Source organism: Sminthopsis crassicaudata, chromosome 3, assembly GCF_048593235.1.
Source record: "Sminthopsis crassicaudata isolate SCR6 chromosome 3, ASM4859323v1, whole genome shotgun sequence".
Taxonomy (NCBI): Eukaryota; Metazoa; Chordata; class Mammalia; order Dasyuromorphia; family Dasyuridae; genus Sminthopsis; species Sminthopsis crassicaudata.
In genome coordinates this window covers 444134134-444154462 of record NC_133619.1, presented here as the reverse complement: position 1 = coordinate 444154462, position 20329 = coordinate 444134134, and the positions used below count along the sequence as shown (strand labels likewise).

General features: G+C 34.0%; 1 protein-coding gene across 1 annotated transcript in view; it reads right to left on the bottom strand.

Annotated features, from left to right (window-relative positions):
- Positions 1-20329, bottom strand: part of ABCB11 (ATP binding cassette subfamily B member 11) — a 126179-nt gene that overhangs the window by 43514 nt on the left and 62336 nt on the right. Inside the window, exons 11-18 of the mRNA XM_074302212.1 lie at positions 18721-18834; positions 16542-16652; positions 14546-14671; positions 10696-10899; positions 7914-8084; positions 5556-5688; positions 4405-4480; positions 230-332 (exon numbers count right to left, since the gene is read on the bottom strand). Coding sequence (XP_074158313.1) covers positions 230-332; positions 4405-4480; positions 5556-5688; positions 7914-8084; positions 10696-10899; positions 14546-14671; positions 16542-16652; positions 18721-18834 — 1038 coding nt within the window. The remainder of the gene's footprint in view (positions 1-229; positions 333-4404; positions 4481-5555; positions 5689-7913; positions 8085-10695; positions 10900-14545; positions 14672-16541; positions 16653-18720; positions 18835-20329) is intronic.

The window sequence follows — 20329 nt, the reverse complement described above, 5'->3', positions numbered from 1 at the left end:
AATCTTTTACATAATGCTTTGTCCATCTAGTTTTCAGTGCTATTAAGTACTTGAAAACAGAAAAAATTCTTACATATTAGTACTTGAGCATAACTTTCCCCCAATTAATATGAACTAGAGCAATTTATTGTAGAAACACTCAGTAAAATCACTGCTTTAAAGGGTTTAAATGATATCTGAATGATGTGGGTTATACTTATCCTTAGTTTTCCCCATATTTATGTCTCACCTTGTCTTCTTCATAAGAAGCTGCTATATTGTCTAAAGCAGGTAATGAATGCTGCTGCATCAGGTTAGAAAGCTGAGACTTGGAACGTTGTCGTAGAGAAGCTCTAAAAACAGAAAGATGAGACTTAAGTGTTCTGGACAGGTTGGAACAAACTCCTTTTTTTACTCAGGTTTATATCACAGGCATGAATTGAAAAAAAAAATTAGTCAACAAAAATTTTAATCCAGCATTAGTAACAAAGGGCTTCCTGGCAAGATTTGTGATAGAGCTGGCCATTTAGGAGATCACCTCAGGATACAGGCATTCATTTGACCATTCACAGAAGAGAAGTGACCTGATTGCAGAAAGATGTATCTTGGAATAACAAAGGATTAAAGCTGGGAGGGATCCTGGAATGCTACTCTCTATTTATTTATTTTTTAAAGTTGGGGGCCAGACAATTCCAATAAACTTGTGATGGAAAGTGCTATCTTCATTCAGAGAGAGAACTATGGAAACTGAATGTGGATCAAAGCATAGTATTTTCAACTTTGTTATTGTTGCTGTTTGGTTGTTTTTTTTTTCTTTCTCATATTTTTTCCCTTTTTGATCTGATTTGTCTTGTGCAGCACTGATGAATATGGAAATATATTTAGAAGAAATGCATATGTTTAACCTATTATCAGATTGCTTGCTGTCTTAGGGAAGGGGCTGGCAGACAGAGAGAGAAAAAATTTTGGAACTCAAGGTTTTGCAAAGGTGAATATTGAAAACTACCTTTGTATGTATTTGGAAAATACATTAATTACTGTAAAATGGGGACAACAACAGATAATCCACTTATTCCACATGATTATTATGAGAGAAGTGCTTGATGAACCTGGAAGTAGGGTGGTATTTAAAAAATTATTAATGGTATTTTCCTTCATTATATGCTAGTGCTTTAATCTGCTTTCCAGGCTCAGAATACAGTCTCACCATTTTCTGATCTGATGGGTTTATAAATAGCATGCAAACAGCTAGTAGGAAACTTGAATACTCACACTCAATTACTAGGAGACATGATCTCAATTTATCCATAAGATTATAGATTCAGAGCTGGAAGGGACCTTAGAGGTCATTTATTTCAACCTCTTCATTTTATTGATTAGAAAAATGAAATCCAGGAGATATATGTAGATAACCCACAGTCAAGATTTAGAAGAGATCCAGGTTTAAAACTCATGTTCTTACTCCTTATATTCCACTAACTATGATGCCTTCATATAGAGTTTGAGAAATGAAAATTTATATATTAGCTCAACTCAGGAAATTAACTTTTTTCTTTTTCTAGAACTGAAGACTGAACGGGAATGGGGCTAGGAGCTTGGAGCAAGTATTGTGTTATACTCAAGAAGACAACCGAAGACAGTGTTTTTTCTTTTCTTTTCTTTTCTTTTTAATGCATTTAATTCATTCATTTGCTTGTCTATTTAAAAATCTTATCCATGTAAGGGTAATCAGACTTCAAGAATTTTTAAATATACCTATCTTCTGTCTATCCTACAAGAACAAATACAGAAGTAAATAAAATTAGTTGGGTATGAAGTTGCATCTATGGATTAATTATCAGTCATTCTAGATATTTCTTTGCATATGATTCCCCTCTTCCCTCAGGATAAAAGGACATGGTCCAACCAGATTGCATTACCTGATTTCCTCTGTATAAACATGTTCATGGGTGTGGTGCAGGGTAGTATCCAGGGCAACATTGTTCAGGTTCTATTTACCAAACACTAGGGATCATTCTGTGTTCTGAATATTTTAGTGAAATTAAAGCAAACATCTTTTCTTTTAATACATGTTTACTCATCTATAGGATCAGTCCAAAACTACTTGGGATCAAAGGGGGGACAAAAGTTGGTCCAGCACATATTCTTCCCTGTTTGTCTGTCATGTTCTCCCTATTCTTAGATTCCAAGTCCCTTGTTTATATTAGATAATATAGGTAGAGTCCTTTTCTCCAGAATGAAGAAGTGACATACAAGACAAGTATTTTTTTTTCCTTTTTTTTCCCCTGAGGCAATTGTGTTTAAGTGACTTGCCCAGAGTCTCACAGCTAGGAAGTGTCAAGTGTCTGAGGCCAGATTTGAACTCAAGTCATCCTGACTTAAGGGCTGGTGCCCTATCCACTGTGCCAACAAGTAAACTTCAATCTGAGGAAGCTACATCAGTGGGTAGTAATGGTAGCAGTGTGATATTAGACTTCAAAGAGAAACACTAATTAAGAGACTGTTGCAGTGACATAGGTAAGAGGTCCAAGAGCCTGAACTAAGGATAAAATAAGAAAAGAGAGGATGAACATAGAAGTGGTGGTTGAAGATAGAACTGGCTATGTCCCTCTCTTTAGAAGTTTGTAATAGCTCCTAGCATGTCTCATGCCAGATGTAATTGTGAGCTTTGATATCATTGAGTGCCTGATTTATTTATAGAACCCTAATTTCAAGTGACATGATGGTATGGCAGAATTCACGTACCTAACATCATACTAAAGAGGGACTGAAATGGTACAGAGGTGAGTCCAATCTGTTAGCACAAATTTCTTCATAAAGAGGTTCAAATCCTGCCTTTGACACTACTCATGTGACTTTAGGAAAGTTCTTTAGTTTCCTTAAAAGCTTCAATTTCTTCAACTACAAAATGAAAAGTTTGAACTGGACAACTTCTAATATCTCTTTCAGCTGTCAGTTTAGGTCTTCTCTCTCATTTCAACTAATCTTTTCTACCAAAGAGTAAAAATTCCTTCCCCAAGTATACAGCTCTCTGTAGATACTTCTCTATGGTCATCAACAAGGTGTTATTTTAGAACTCATTAAATGACAAAAAGCATTATAGAATGCAATTAATACAAATGGTAAACATTAAGCAGCCAGCTTAGAATGTTTATTGTAACTTCCATCTAAAAAATTCAAACCAGTACCTAAAAGTTTATTTTAAAATCCCTCTCAGTTTTAAGGAGAATATTTTTATTGGAATCTCTTAAAACTTTTTCATTAATCAATTAACAATTGGAATGAGACTTTTTAAAAATGAGCATCTTCTCAGGGCACAGACTTTAATTAAATGTCCTAGAAATAATGCAGACAATGGGAGGGACATGCTCTGGTATTTCATTAACTGTGCTATTAGACTCCAATCTTAGCTCAAAATAAAATCTTTAGTGACAGTACATTGATAACCAATATAGCCTGACTGAATTGTTTATATCCATATTCTTATTATTACATAAACAATTTAATTTAAAGTTCTAATTTAAGGTTTAAGATTAGAGTTTGCCATTTCCCCAGTAAAAACACAGAGCTATACCATTAGGATGAACAGAAGTATTTTTTAATTGAGAAAATAATGAATTGCTCAACAGATCTTTAGAAAACCTATCTTGACTGCTATCTATTGCTCATTTAATTCAGTAAAAAGAGTGTAGGATGTCTGGTGTGTTGTTACTCTGGCAACAGATTTTTTAAAATTACTTGTATTTGTCAGTTAGAGCTTGGTGTTAATAAGGAAAAATTCATGGGTTTGCTTTTCAAGGTAAAATTATATAACAATTGATTTGGGGAGGCAAAAGATTAAAGACAATCATTTTTTCATTTCTCAGACTTCAACAAACAACTCTTTTTATCAGTTATGACACCCCCTGTCCCTCACATAATCAAGAGTATGTCATCTCTTGCCTCTTAGAGCAATCATCTCCCTTTAAGCTCTGCTCAAGTGGTACCTCTTACAAGGGACCTTTCCTAATCCTCTCAGGTATTAGTCCTCTCTCTCATATCCCCAAAGTGTAAATTACTTTGTATTTACTTATCAGCATATATGCTATTTCCTGCCTGTACTCTCCTTTCTCCATCCCCACAGAAGCGCCTGAAGAACAGAGATTGTTTCTTTTCATCCTGGAAGCCTAGCACAAAGCCTGGTTAATGTATTATAGGTGTTGGAGGAACACTTTTTGAATTGCAGTCAGAAAAACCTTCCATTAGCTTCAGAAAGAAGCCAACATAGAAATAATGTATTTATTTGCTGAATATTGATGGACATGTGCTGTGACACTTGGGATCCTCCTTATAATTCTGTACGTTGATATATGATTCTCAAAAATATACTAGTGAAAAACACAGCTTTGAAAGAACATGGAGACATTTTGAAAACCTTAGGCTTACCGTAGACTATCCTGATAACTCCCCCTTTGGAAAGTCTGCTTTCTTTCCAGTGTGGTCTCTTCAGGCACTTCATCTCCTATACAAGATAGCATGAACAACCTCTTAGCGTATGGTGAAAATAGAATAGATGATAAGGAGAACCATTTATTTTGATGTCAAAAGTGGCAACTGCAATATATACATTTGTTCTAGGTAAAGAATATTTATTATTACCATTGGGAAAAATAAGTTATGTCACTCATATAGTATGCCACTGAGCTAAAAATGGCCAAATTCTTGGTATCCAGCCAATGAGATTTCAGTGTCCTATGTATCATCTCTTCAGGAAGACAAAACCATAATAAAAAGCATACAAAACTTGAGGAGGATTTCTTAAGAGTGGCTGGCAATACTAAACAAAGTCAATTCTGAACAAGAGTGTCAAGTAGATGAAACTAACTGGACACATAGCTGACTCTACAAACACAATGTAAAGGAGAAATTTGTATTTATTTGGTTAAAAAAAACTAACTTTTAAGAGTGAAAGAAAAAAGAATACTTGAAATGCAAAGTAAAATAAACATTTATTAAACACTTTCTATGTTTTAGGCACTGTGTTAAGTACTTTTCAAATATAATGACCAAAAATTAATTTTCTCTTCCTCCCATCATATCACCAAATAAAGATAATAAAAAATATTTATGAAAAATATGTACAATGATCAAAAACTAATTTTTACATATGTCTCATTCTGTACCCTGAGTCCATCATTTCTCTCAAGAGGTGGGTAACATGGTTCATCACTGGTCTTCTAGAATCATAGCTGATCTTTATGTTGATCAGAGTTGTACAATATTTTAATGATAGAAAACTTAATAAAGATTAGGGAATATTGAGTTCAAATCTTATTTCATAAGAACACTTTAATAAATCAGGAGTTTGTTATGTAAGAATACTAAAAAATAACTATGCATGGACGAATTTGGGTCATCCCATTTTCTGATAGTCATAGCATGATACCCATCAGTGATCTAGAACTGAAAATGATAAAAAAAAAAAAATCAAATACTTTAAGTCCTCTAGGTTATTTAAAGGTTGGCAACATTTTAATTTTATAAATGTTCGATTGCTAGATTCCACAACAAAAGTGAAATTTTCATATATCACTAACTTGTTCGGGTCAAAAGAAAACAAATATCTTTCAATTCAGACCATTGGGCTAGATGTTTCTGGAAGATGCAGCAAAAGAAAAAGAAGGTATATGCTGTCTGACCTCTGAAGAACTTATATTCTAGCTCTGACGACTAAAAGTCCAAAACTTACTTTTAGAGTAGTAGTCTGCAATCTTTTTTTGACAGCATATCTTTATTAGCAAAAATATTTCATGAATCCCAATATGTAAAAGATGTCCCAATTTTGGGATACTACACATACATATTTGCATATATATATATACATACATACATACATACATACATACATACATAGATAAATAGTTATAAAATGCTATATATGCATTACTGGACCAATACATGCACAAAATAGAAATAAAAAGACAAAATAAACAACATGTATAAAATAACTTATTTTATTTACTGTGCAAAAATCAGACACTATAAACTTTAAATCCCCTTAATCCAGTATAGGACTTTATAAGTAAGGTCACACTATCAACCCCTGTGTGTTATAGAATTCTGTAAAGGGCTTAGAACTGAGCAAATGCACTTGGATAATGGAGCACGTGAGACTTATTGCCAATTGGACAATTCTCTATTAACATGTTTGAAGGATGACCCTCCCCAACCATTCTGTGCTGGCTCAATGGTGGACAAAGAAGGGGAAGTGGCTTGTGTGGGTGGAGTAGGAGGAGATTGAGGCATTCTCCTGGCGGTGGAGAGAGAGGAAGGAGGTGTGGAGATTGCTAGATCTAATCCCCTGACAGGGACCTCAAAAGACCAAGAATAAAGACTTTTGATTATCCTGACTCCAGCTGATTTCTGGGAAGACAGAGTTCCAGCAGAATTCCCATTCTTTCCTCAGGAATTGTGAATATAATAATGACATGTGATCACCTGGCATTTAGAGGGAGTGAGGGGATCAGTTCCAATGCATATATTAAACATATAATATTAATTAGTAAGATTAATTTCTTTTTAAAAGAAAAAATAAATAGAAATCCTAATTTTTCCCCATGTCATCTCTTAGTGGCATGAGCCCAGACTTGATAGACCAGTTTTATAGAAGACTAGATTGAACATTTTTTTAAATTTCAGTTCAATACTTTGATTATTTTAGCAGTAAGTAATGCAATATAATTCTGAGCAATGCACTCCTCAAACTAAAGGTAAATTAAACTATCTCCTCCATCTAGGGTCAAGAGGAACCATTAATCTGAGATTATCCCCTTTCATCTCATTTTCTGCTACTTAGTGAGATTAGGGAGTGAAATAAGAACTCTCAGTTAGCTTCAGATATATGTTTGTAGCCTATCATATCATAAGCTTGTTGAGGGCAGTAATTCTATACAGTTATCCCTTCCACATCACAACTTTCCCCATTGCAGTTTCCCTATATCACGGGCGGGTAGAAGAAATTAAATGAGAATTCTGGGGGTGTTTTGCAAAAGCCAAAGACAATGCATAAAGGCACACAGAGTCTCTGAACAAATACTTAATCCAAATTTTACAATAAAGCATTGTAAATATTTAATCAAAGAAAAAGAAAAAAAAATTCAGACTTTTTTTCTGGCATGAAGGGAAGGCCAAAAATTTTACATGGATTTCCAAATTGTGGGGACATCATCCAATATAGAAAGTATAACTGTAGTATAGTGTCTTGAACAAAGTGAACACTTGGTAAATACTTGTTAAATTGAACTTCCTGTGTATGAAGGCAGTTTCCTATAAGACTCGAGACATCTAAGCCTAAATCATCCCTTCAGTATTTACTGCCTGTACAGTCATCTGAATCCCAGGTTTTACACTAATAAAATGAGAATAATAATAGCAGTAACATCTACTTTAAAGAGTTGTTGTGAGGACCAAATATGATAATATATGTAAAATGTTATTCAAAATGTCAGCATTTATTAAACTCAGCAAAAGAAATAAAGGAAATAAGATATTCTTCTCTATCTTTCTCTACTATTATTTCTCCCAGCCCTGTTTCTTGTGAGGTTTGCCATAAGCATATGCCCTCCTCTGCTGGACTCTCAATGATCACTTCCTCATCTGAGGCTGCCAGTGGAAGGTAGAAAGAAGAGGGAGCTGTCCCTGTGGTTTCCCAAGCTATTGGGCTCCCAAGCTTTAACTTGCAGAATAGGATCTCAATCCAGCCTCTCCTGTGCTTACCTGGGGAACCCTGGAGAGAAAGGCTTTCTCTTCCAGTAATCCAAAAGCAGAGGAAACATATTACACACACACACACACACACACACATACACACACACACACACATTTACTATACAAAACACAAAAGTTTTCCCAAAGCTTCTTTACATACTGTAAATGAACAAAGCATCTCAACAGACCTTATCAAGAGCTGCCTGAACTATAGCTTCACTCTCATTGTCCAGGGCAGAGGTGGCCATATCCAAAAGCAGGATCCTAGGGTTCCGGATCAGTGCTCGCGCAATAGCAATCCTTTGTTTCTGGCCTCCACTCATCTGGCCTCCACCTTCACCAACAAGGGTATCAAATTTCTAAGCCAAAAAAGATAGTTAAAATGAGAGGTATCCTTTGGTACTAGATAATGGTTCAGTAGATCCATTCATTCCTGCTATGTCCTCTCAGACTTTATCTTTCCCAGCTCTAACCCCCCTGGAGGGGGGGGGTTATCTCCTTTCAGAAAAAAAGAGGTTATGATCTAATCAATATTTGGGGACATGTACGAGGTAAAAATTGATTCAAGTTTTTATTCTGAAGCTTGCCAGGCTATACAAACATCCTTCACTTATACTGATATCAAATAAAACTCTGCAGTGAAAAGAAGAATCGATTAGTGTCCTGAAAAATCACCTTAGAAGACTGACACAAATCAAATACTAGTCTTTTCTCTCTAAGTAGAAAACTCAGTAAAAAACAATTTTCATAATTGTCTTTATGCTGTGAAAGAAAAAATGATCAACCACATCATCTCTTTCATCATGATTAAATTAATTATATTCTGTAATTTGTAATACATAATTACATAATATATGATACCTAATTATATAATAATAAAGTTAGAGAAAAGTTTCATAACATAGGAATAAAATCATTTAAATTTGAAGAAAAGAAAGTTTTTCAGGGGATATTGAAAAATACATTCAATTTGTGGCCTATAAGACCTGCGTTCTAAGCTTGGCCTTGATACTAATTAAGTGTGCGATTTTTTACAAGTCATTTAGAAATGACTTTTAGGAACCTGAATTTTCTTGTCTTTAAAATGAAATATATATGTGTGTGTGTGTGTGTGTGTGTGTGTGTGTGTGTGTGTGTGTGTGTATAATGAATATATAAATATAAAATGAAATACATAATATATAATTATAATATATAAACAAAATAATACACAATTATATTCTTCCTGAAAGTAAGGACACTTTTTCTTTTTTTTTTAACCTATGTATTCCTGCTGCCTAGCATATGATGTATTAGTTAGTACTATTAATTAGCACATAGAGGGTAGATAAAATGAAGGATCTGGAGGCAGGAAGGCCTGTGTTCAAATTTACCCTCAGATACTTAGTAGTGAGACATGGACATGTCTTTTAGCCTTTATTTGCTTCAATTTTCCCATCTTTAAATTGGGAATAATAAGCATCTGCCTTCAGGGATTCTTGTGAACATGAAATGAGATGATATTTATAAAATGCTCTGCAAACATTAAAGTGCTATATAAATGCTAGCTATTATTTTAATTTGTTTAGAAAATACTTGTTGACTTGAATTGAATGAATTAGCGTTTACTGAGTATGTAACCTGTGCCTGCTTATATTCACTAGACACTACAAATGGCTAGTGCATTAGCCAGATTCTAATCCTATAGAAAGAAATGGAAATATGCAGTACCATAAATGGACTTGAAATTTTTTTACTATTCATCACATTTTCTCTACAAAAGGATACAAAAACTTAAGGACATAGTAACTGCTCTGTGAGTTAATATATCAGTGACTGAAAACTTCTCCTACCTGTTTTTTTACATCAATAACATTATTTTAAATGTAATCATTCCTTCTTAAAAATAAAAAAGGCAGATGTTATAGTATCTGGTTGACCATGATGACCAGAGCCATAATTAGTGAATTTTGCTCCAAGGACAAGTAGCCCAAATCAGGCCTGAGGCAAGGAGCATAAAATCCCTCCTATCAATTATTTAGGACAAAATCAATTAATAATTTATAATTTTTTTTTTACCACTAAGTCCCTCTACCCCCCTTACTAAATTTTATCGCTTCTGTCAAACCCTAAAACCGGATGATAGGCCTTTAGATAGATTGGATGTGAATCTTCATGACATTGTTCTTTGGGGTGGAGACAAGGTCCCTAGGGAATTACAAACTCTCTACAAGAGCAAAAGAGAGCAGGTAGGGAAAAACTCGGGAAGGAGCTTAGATATGGTGAAGGGTTCATCTGATAGTTCCTATTTTAACCCATTATTTTGAATAGGTACTTAGCTAATTGTTTTGCTAAATGACTAAAAATTCTATCAATATCCCCAAAATTTTTGAGATGAAGTTCTGGTTGCACCATTTTTATTGTAGCTATATAGGTTTGAAGAATCACCATTAAACCAATGAAGAAGATTAAAGTTTTGGGTTTTTTTACTTGCAGTTCCTCACACTCAGTACTTCATCTTCCAATTCCACATCTTTTCGCTGGCTGACTCTCATGCCTGTAATACTCTCCATCCTTCCCTCAGCCTTCTGCTTCCCTAACTTCTTTCAAGTCTTTGCTCAGATCTCATTATTTTATAAGAGAGCTTGTCCAGTCCCCTTTGATATTAGTGCCTTCTCTCTGTATTTATACTATATATGTATAGTTTTTTAAAAAATATTATCTGTGAGCTCCTTGAGGGCATGGACAGCTTTTGCATTTCTTTACATCCTAGGATTTAGCACAGTTCTTAGAAAATCATAAATGCTTAATAAATGCCTATTGATTTGACTTGTTGATTTTCATTAACAATTTTATTTCATGTTATTACTTATTTTGTAGTGTTACTGGTAATTTTTCTTAAGATATAAATGGGCATTCAAGGCTGAAATGGAAAGAAAAATGATAACTATTTATTAATGTTAGGTGAAGTACATGTGAGACAGAGAGTACCAGTGGCAAATTCATGATAAAGTTGTAGATGTTGGCTTCTTTGGCAGCTTTGATGATATCTTCCATGGTTGCATCTTCTCTGCCATAACGAATATTCTCTGCAATTGTGGTGGAGAACAATACTGGTTCTTGTTCAACAATTCCAATATGGGATCGGAGCCATTGAATATTAAGGGAGCGAATATCATGCCCATCTAGGGTCACCTGCAGAATATAAAAACAGTCACTATTAAGATTTCCTTCAGTAATGTGTGTCTGAACACTTTATCACAGCTTGTCAGAAATATACAAAGGGACTCGATGATCTCTGATGAAAACATTTTCTAAATTGTAAAGCACTTTCCCATTGTCTACGTTGATACACAGTGTAAAATCTCTTGGTAGGTAGTGAATTCTTCCTCACTGGAGGTCTTCAAGGGGAAGCTAGATGACCACAGTTGAGTACATTATAGAGAAAATTCAAGCATCAAGCAGAGATTAGATTAGATGACCTCTAAATTCCCTTATAACCAAATTATTCTAAGATTCAATATAATAAACTTATTCTCAGATTCAATATAATGAGTTTGTCACTAAAATGATTTAACTTCACATTAAATCTAATGAATAGTAAGTACCTGCCAAGTACAGAATAGTTTGTTTCAAAACATGGACAGTATATTCACCACCTATTTCAATGTATTTATTCTAGTATTGGATATATTTCTTTGTTTTTATTTTTTTACATCAGAGCAAAAGAATCTAACCTTGCTCTGGAAGAACAAGTAAAATGGCTGTGAATTATGACAATCCCTAAAGAATCCCAAGATTTAAAAAGAATTAAAAATAAATATCATATGGAGGGCAATGCAGAAGGGCACATTGTGTATGAACCAATAATGACATAAAAAAAAAATCAGGAGCTTTGAAGGGCTAAAGTGTATCAACAGGAAAATGTTAAGACTAAAATAAATTGTCCTAGTCACATTGTGTTGAATAACAAAGAGATAACCCAAGTGCTCCACTAGTATTTTTATAATATCAAGGGATTGTGAAGAAAGCCTCTAACACTTTAGACCAATACACTGTGTTGAACTTATGGGAAGAAGAGAGGAGAGGCACATGACAGGGACAGGAATGACTGAGTTGAGATCTGCTACTTAGATAGGACTATTCACATTGGTGACAACATAGATACACTTGAAGAACAAAGGATTTTGATTGCCTATTATCCTTAAATTAAAACTCCTATTGTTTTTCATTCTTTAGAGGATCAATGACATCACAGGTGATGTCTTGACTTGTGTGTGGACTGGTTTTAAGTGAATCAGAGTTGTGCAAAATTATCTGTGTTATTTTTTTTCCCAGAATCATAGACAAAAGTCAAGACAACTGGTAATAGCTCAGTACAAAATGGATGGCCTTTGAGTCTTTTATGTCTGAGTTCTAAGTGCCTCTACAGCTTCAAATGTCATCATCATGGCTATTGGAACGAATAATTCTCATCCACCCAATCTACTAAGGAAAGTCTTGAAATCTTGGGGGAGACATCTCCCTAATTCATCTGTGTTTGAGGACTTTCAGTTACTCTCAAATTGGTTGATCCATTAGCTAAGATGGTATTTCTGGGGTAGGGCCACTATGAACACCACAGTTTTTTGAAGCCACAGGTGAGAGTTGGATGATAGATGGACATCAAAGGTGGACGCAGCCCTGAAAAGGAGTTGGCAGATCTCATATCATTTGCTCTCTTCTTGTCTTCCAAAAAGTTCATCACAATGCATCTTCTCAAAGTATTAGAAGCCTTCTTCAATGTCTCTTGATATTTTCAAAATACTAGTAGAACACTAGGATACCTCTCTGTTATTCATTGCCATTGCTATGTGTCCAGAACAATTTGATTTATAGTCTTATATTTTCTTGTTGATGGGCTTACTGTACTTCTTCAAAGTTCCTTATTTTTTATATGTTGCTACTGGTTCACACTCAATGCCCATGGATGGCATTTATAAATAGTCAAAATGCAAATGTCAAAAGTCACCATCTTTACAAATAAGTATCACCATACTGGGGCATGAATTCCATAGTAAATTTTACTTTTTGATAGTACATAGAAAGACACCTTGCTATTGTAAACCAATGTAATTTAAAAATGTGGCAGCAATCTGTAGAAATAGTGCCCACTTTGTGTCCTGCAAACTGTGGATGCTATTCAGATAAGAGGAATAAGAGACATGAAAAGTGTTTGAGAGAGACATCATGTCTGTGAAAAATGAGAAGTCATTTTTGTTGCTGATTTCTTTTCTACTTGTCAAAATAATGCAGTTCTCTAGAGTGTGACAGCACAAGGAATTTCACAGAAGCATCAATAATATGTGTTCCAATGTGTCAAGCAGACTATGTCTGCCAACATGACTTTCTGCTTCCAGCTAGGCTTTCAGCCAGTTAGGCTGGAGAGTGTCCAGAGCAGGGTCTCGAATTTATGCCAAATGAGAATCATTTGAATGGACTGGAGAAAGTAAGACTGGAGCAAAGAAACCTGAGAGATGGACATGATAATTATCCTCCAGACTTTTGAAAGGCAGGAATGAGAAAAGAGATTAGATTTCATTTGCTTAGCCCCAGACTACCAAATTAGAAGCAATGAGTAGAAGTTGACAAAGTGGCCAACGTAAGCTTGATATAAAGAGAGCTCATGGCCATTATTATAGCTCTCCAAAAAGGGAATGGGCTGCCTTTGGAAATGTGGTTTCCCCCTCCTAAGAGATCTACAAGCAGATCCTCAGTAGTCAGTCGTAAAGAAGATTCTTGTTCAGGTGTAATCTGGATTAAATGTGCCCCGAGAGTGTATTTAACTGTGAAAATCATGGTTCTTTAATTCTGTGACATATATAAAGCTAAATTTTGGATCTTGTATAAACTTTGGTGGAAAATACTTATTATTAATAATTAAGAATCATCCCCAATCTGTAACTGAAACTTTCTTTAAAAATCTATGTAAATTTTTGTTGTTCAGTCATATCTGGCTCTTTATAACCCTATTTTGGGGTTTTCTTAGCAAAAATATTAAGAAGATTTATCATTTTCTTCTCCAGCTTATTTTATAAATTAAACTGAAGCAAAAAAGGAGAAGTGATTTGCTCAGTGTCACACAGCTAGGAGGTGTTTGTTGAACTCAGATCTTCCTGATACCAGGCCAGGTACCCTATCAACTGTACTTCCTAGTTGCCCTTTATAAAATAACTCATAGGTATTTTTGGGCTCCCGGACCTGTGATTTATTTCATTGACATTAGGTTGATGTTGAGAACCTGTCCTCTAGCAATGAAGATCACTAACTGTTTTGCATTTTATAACCTTAGAGATTTGCATAGGCTACTGAGAAGTTAAAGACTTGCCTGGTGTAACATAACCAATGGAAAAACTTGCATCCAGTTCTTTCTGAGTGAAAAGCCAGCTCTCTATATGCTACTTTATGCTGTGTCTAATTCTAAGGAGTTTAAGTTTTAATGTTCCTGTCTAATACATTTTGAGCATCTGTAATTTAGGTAAACAATTCATGTAAAAACAAACAAAAGAGGCTGACAACAAAATGTCAAAAGAAGCTCAGGTTCAGAATGAAGTGGTCAAAGTTTTGGGCCTCATTTACATGGATAACAGATTGGGTCATTTTGACTGAACAAATCATTAAATAAATTTGTCCAAATACAATTCAAACACTAATTCAAACAGGTCGTTCCTATTCAGAAAGTGTAGTCAAAATGCTTGAATCAGGAGTGAGTGTAGACACAGTTCCAGTGTAGACTATAACTATTGTGGTCAAAGCATTCAAGTTTTGACATACACAGAAGGGATTTCCTAAATAAACTCACCATGCCTTCACTGGGATCATAGAATCTCTGAATCAGTTGTATTGCTGTGCTTTTTCCAGCTCCACTGGATCCTACAAAAGCGGTTGTTTCTCCAGATTTTATTACCATGCTAAGGTTATCTAAAATCTGAAGAAAAAAAAAATGTAGATAACTTTACAACAAATATCACACAAAGAGGTAGGATAAACAACTTATTCGCTCTTGCATCTATATATGCACATAACATACACACATAGACATGCACCTACACATACACATACACATATACACGCACATTTATTGATATTGGATTGTGCCAGAATTCACATTTGAATTTAATCTAGTTGCTTATTTAATTGATGACTGCTATTAATACATAAAATATTAATTTAGTGGAGTATTATGCTATTATTGTTGATACTTGTCATTAATTTTTTTAAAAAAGGAGTTATGTTTTACAAAAGCTTCAAAAGGTGTCAGAATTTTTTTTAAGCAAACAAAACATTAAGAAGACAAATTGTCTTAGAAAAATAATCTTCTAATTTGCGGGTTGTCAGCATATATTAGGGAATTTGTATACTTATGTTTTAAAATTAGATTTTGGTTAGTGTCTACATTAAAGTACAACAATCATAATTACATTTATGTTAAGCCAATCATTCAAATTTAGGAGAATGTTAAACAAAAAATGTTATTGATGATAGTCTTCAGTAAGTAAAAATGTTCGAGGATTTTAAAATATGGTTAAATTTTATCAATATTTCTTTTCATACCAGATAAATAATCCTACCTAATATATATGTATGTATGAATATATACACACATACATATTTATATGTACACATATACATATATATGTATAAATGTGCATATATATATGTATGCATATATATATGCTCATGTTTTAATAGTTTCAGTCAAAGAAGATTCTGTTTAATGATATAAGTAATAAGCCTTTGGAAAAGAAGTCTACAAAGAAATATAATGATTGAATTCTCATTCCAAAATATTCATTGATAAATGACAATGAAGTTGCTCTTCCATCACAAGTATCTAAAATTAATTATTATTTATTTATATGTACTTACATTTACACATAAGATTAAAACAAATCCTTTAAATATTCATGTAATAAATTCTGAAAATATCATGTAAATTACACACTCTGATGGCAGCTGTGTATATTTTTATGTGGTCTATACAATCTAAGATCATGTCCTTATTTGTAGCTATATCTATTATGATAATTTTCTTTTTTATGTTCCTTAACCCATAGCCCAATACTTTGTATATAGTAAGTGCTAAATCATGCGTGCATACCAGGCCATGCCAGTGAAGGAGAATTCAATGTAGGGCAAAGAGGAGAAATACAGTTAGAATTCCTCTAGTAATAAAGAAGTACAAAGTTTAACTAGTATGGCTTGAAAGGATCTTGATTGAAGAGTCATTGTCTTGAAAACTTATTGTGTAAGATAGGGAAACTCTCATTAAAGGGTGTTAGACCATCCCTAAATCTGTTTTATGGCAGCATTGTAACTCAGCGAAACTTGCCCATTACTGGAAAATGCATGACCTGGAAGTCATTGTGAATCTGCCCTACCAATAAAAAAGTAGAGGCGGTAGATGCATCTTTTTGCCATCTCACACACCCAATATAATGGCACTTTTCTGGAATCCCAGGGTGCTGAGAGATGAAGCTTTTCTTTCTGAACACTGTATATCTCATTTGGTCACATGCCAATAGAATGACATGACCTGCGTGACTAGTTTCAGGAACATACTCATGGGCTTGACTAAGGCACGTGCACAAAATGGAGAACACAGAAGAATGTGGTAATGAGTAACCAGAGGGAGCAATTACACAATCCTTAAGATCATTTCCAGAAAGTTGCCAATAAATCACCTCACTCCCAGACTTTGAGGGAATCAGCCTTATTATGGGACCTTAGAAATTATTAATCAAACAAGAAGAATGTCATATATTAATAAACAATATTTGTCATCAGAGGATAATTACCTTGACATCAGGCCTTGAAGGATAATGGAAGGTCACATTGTGGAATTGAATTTCACCCTTCAGTCTATCCAGCTTGTAACCATCTTCTGATAAACAATCAATAATTGGTTTCTGAAGCAGAATAGACAAGGTTAAATGATCAAAAAGTAGGAACTTAAGGGTTTATCCAAACTCTCCAACTGACTTTGTATTTACCATTTGAAAAAAAAAAATCCCCTGTCCAGTGGTCCCTCAAATCCCCTGAATTATCTTGGGATATGAGTTTATTTCTACTTTTGCCTTGGGTAGAATATGCCCTCAAAACAGTCTACTTGGAGGGGCCTATCCACCAAAGAAGGAGCTTTACCAGGTTCCTTCCTCTAGAAGCACACAGGCTAGATAACCTATCAACTACTTTCATTTTAATTTTTTGATATTTCCTGACATAGTTTAGCAGAAAACTACTGGAGTCAATGTGTATATATTGAAGCATACTTTATTTACTTTATTTTTCTTTGCTTTCTTTTCTTTTGTAACACAGCTAATCTGAAAATATGTTTTGTATGACTTCACACATATAATGGGTATCATATTGTTTGCCTTTTCAATGGGTGGTGGAGAGACTGGAGGAATGGAAAGAATTTGAAATTGAAAAAAAAAATTTAACTGAATGTTAAAAAATAAAATTAATATTTTTTTAAAAAGAAAAAAACTTTGGAGTTCTCTTTCTGAAATGAATTGAATTCCACTGTCCTTAACTTAGTGTTGGTGAGGGTCAATAGAGAAGAGTCTCTGGTTTCATTCAATCTTATTTCACCATGAAGATGGTAATATAAGATGGCAGAATCTAAGTTTGAATTCTGCCTTAGACATTAACTCTGTGACCCTGACTGAGCAAATCATTTGTGAGTCACAAATAAGATAATATATTTCTCCTTGTCACCTGATTGGTACTCTATTGCCTACAAACATACTGTTATCTCCCTATTCATAAACCCCCCCAACAATATCGAAATGCCTCACTTGATTCCTGCTAGCTATTGTCTCATTTCTCTTGCCTCTTTTGTGATGGTACTCCTAAAGAAGGTCATCCTTCTATACTTCCACTATGTCTCCTCTCACTCACTTTCTTCTTAACTTCTTAACTCTCTGAAGTCTGGCTTCCAACCTCAACATTGAATTAAAATTTCTCCCTCCAAAGTTACCAAAGATCTCTTAATTACTAAGTATTTATATTTTTTGTTATTTTATATAATTTATACATATGACATTTTCTCAGTTCTCACCATTATGATCTCTCTGAAGTCTTTGATACTGTTGATCATCTACTTTTCTTTGTTATTCTTATCTCATTCTGACATATCTGATCATTTCCTAATCTTTGCTGGATTTTCACTCAGGTTGCTTCTACTAACAGTAGTTATCTTCAAAGGCATTGTCCTAGGTGTACCTACCTTCTTCCTAAACTTCATTTCACTTAGTGATCTCATCAGCTCCCAGAAATTCAATTATCATTTCTATGCAGATGATTCCTGGATCTACTTATTCACCCCTAACCTCCTTCCTGACTTCCAGTCTCAGTCTCCAGCTGCCTATTGGCCACATCAACTTGGATGTGTCATAGACATCTTAAATTCAATGTCTCAAATTGTACAAGATTTGAGGAATATGAAGACAAAGGGAAGATTTCTGCCCTTCTCTGTCTTCTAGCTTCCTTTAAGTTCCAGCTAAAATCTCATTTCTGTAAGAAACATTTCCCCATTCCCCTAAATGCTAGTGTTTTCTTTCTGTTGATTATTTCCAATTTATCCAGAATGTATATGTCATTATCTCATTTGTATATAATTATTGGCAGGTGATCTTCTCCATTGTAGTGTGAATTCTTTGAAAACAGACATTGTTTTTTTGTTTTTGTTTTTTAATTATTTTATTTGTATGCCCAGCATTTAGCACAGTTCCTGGAACATAAGAGATAGTTGATAAACATTTGTTGATTTACTGATTGACACTAGCTATATTGACATGGGTAAATCACATAGCCTCTCCTGGCCTCAGTTTCTCTACTTGTAAAAATGAGATGATAGCATCTCTCAGAATCAAATGAGATAAGATATAAAGCACTTTACTAACATTAAGAGGATTATATGAATATTGGTTGTTATTGTATTAGTTTTAAAACTGTGAGTTAGTTAATACATACCCGGTCTATTGTCTCAAAGATATTGGCAGCTGCAGCTCGCCCTGTGGCAAAAACTTCCAGACAAGGTGATGCCTGACCAAGGTTTAAAGCTCCTACCAAGACTCCAAAGAAAACCTGATACGTGAAAGATATGTTACAATAATTATCCATCAATTTATATATATTGGACTTTCTATATGTTTGAAAAATCCTTAAGATCATCCAAACGATTACTAATATTATAAGATTGCTAGTGATATTCCACCCTGGCAGTCTGAAAAATGTATGCTAAGTTCTAGGAAACTATAAGAGCATATTCTATTTTTCCTCTAAAATTTCACAAGTATCATTCACACTTTTTGCAAAGCAGGTCTCATAAGGGACTAATAAAGCAGGAACTAGATAGACATATTCTCTAGAATGTTGGAGTGCTAATTTGGCTAACAATATGAATGATTTTTAAAATGATGCTTGAGAAAAATTTGGTCTTTAATCCATATTAGTTATTACTGCTACAAAGGTAGGTACAAGGAGAGGAATAAAATCAATTTAATTCAATTCAACATTAATTCTAATAATCTAGAATCATCTCTAGAGATATCAACCCTCCTCCCCCAAAAGTTACTAAGGTTTAGAATCTATTTTATAATACAATGGGTATTTTTTTTCCTTTTAAAATGATTAATGTTTTGTTTTTGCTTTGCAAACATTTTTTAATAATTTCCATTTCATTAATACAATGGTCTCATCTGAAAATTCATGTAATATTCCACATTCATGACAGCTTCCCCATTTAAATTTTTTTAAATTAATAACAATCTATTTCTTTCCCTCCATCCCCCACTCCATTAAAAAAAGAAAAAGAAGTTATTTGTAACATATATTTATCATACAATAAAATAATTCTCTCATTTGCTATGTATAAATGCATGTGTGTTTACATATGTATATGTACATATATAATACACCTACATGTTTGTGTATAGATAGATAGATAGATAGATATGTAAGTATATGTCTCATTTTCTGTCAAAAGGTTAATTATTAATAGTTAATTATTGGACCTCTGGAATCGTTGCTAATTTTATTGCATTGATCAGAATTCTTATACTTTTTTATATACATATTTCCACATTGATCATGCTGCACAAGAAAAAGCAGATCAAAATGGGAAAAATGAGAAAGAAAAAAAAAAGCAAGAAAGAAACAAGAAAAGGTGAAAACACTATGTTGTGATCCACATTCAATCCCCATAGTCCTCTTTCTGGATGTAGGTGCTGTCTCATCTTGTCTATTGGAATTTGCTTAAGTCACCTCAATGTTATAAAGAGCAACATCCATCAAAATTGATCATCACATCATTTTGTTGGAAATGCTTTGTACAATGTTCTCTTGGTTCTACTTCCTTCTTTTAGCATCAGTTTATGTAAGTCTCTCCAGGACTTTCTGAAATCATCCTGCTGATCATTTCTTATAGAACAATACCATTCCATAATATTCATATACCATAATTTATTTAGCCATTCCTCAAATGATGGGCATGTACTGAGTTTCCAGATTTTTGCCACTACCAAAAAAGGCTGCTAAAAACATGTTGGCACATGTAGGTCCTTTTCCCTTTTATATAATC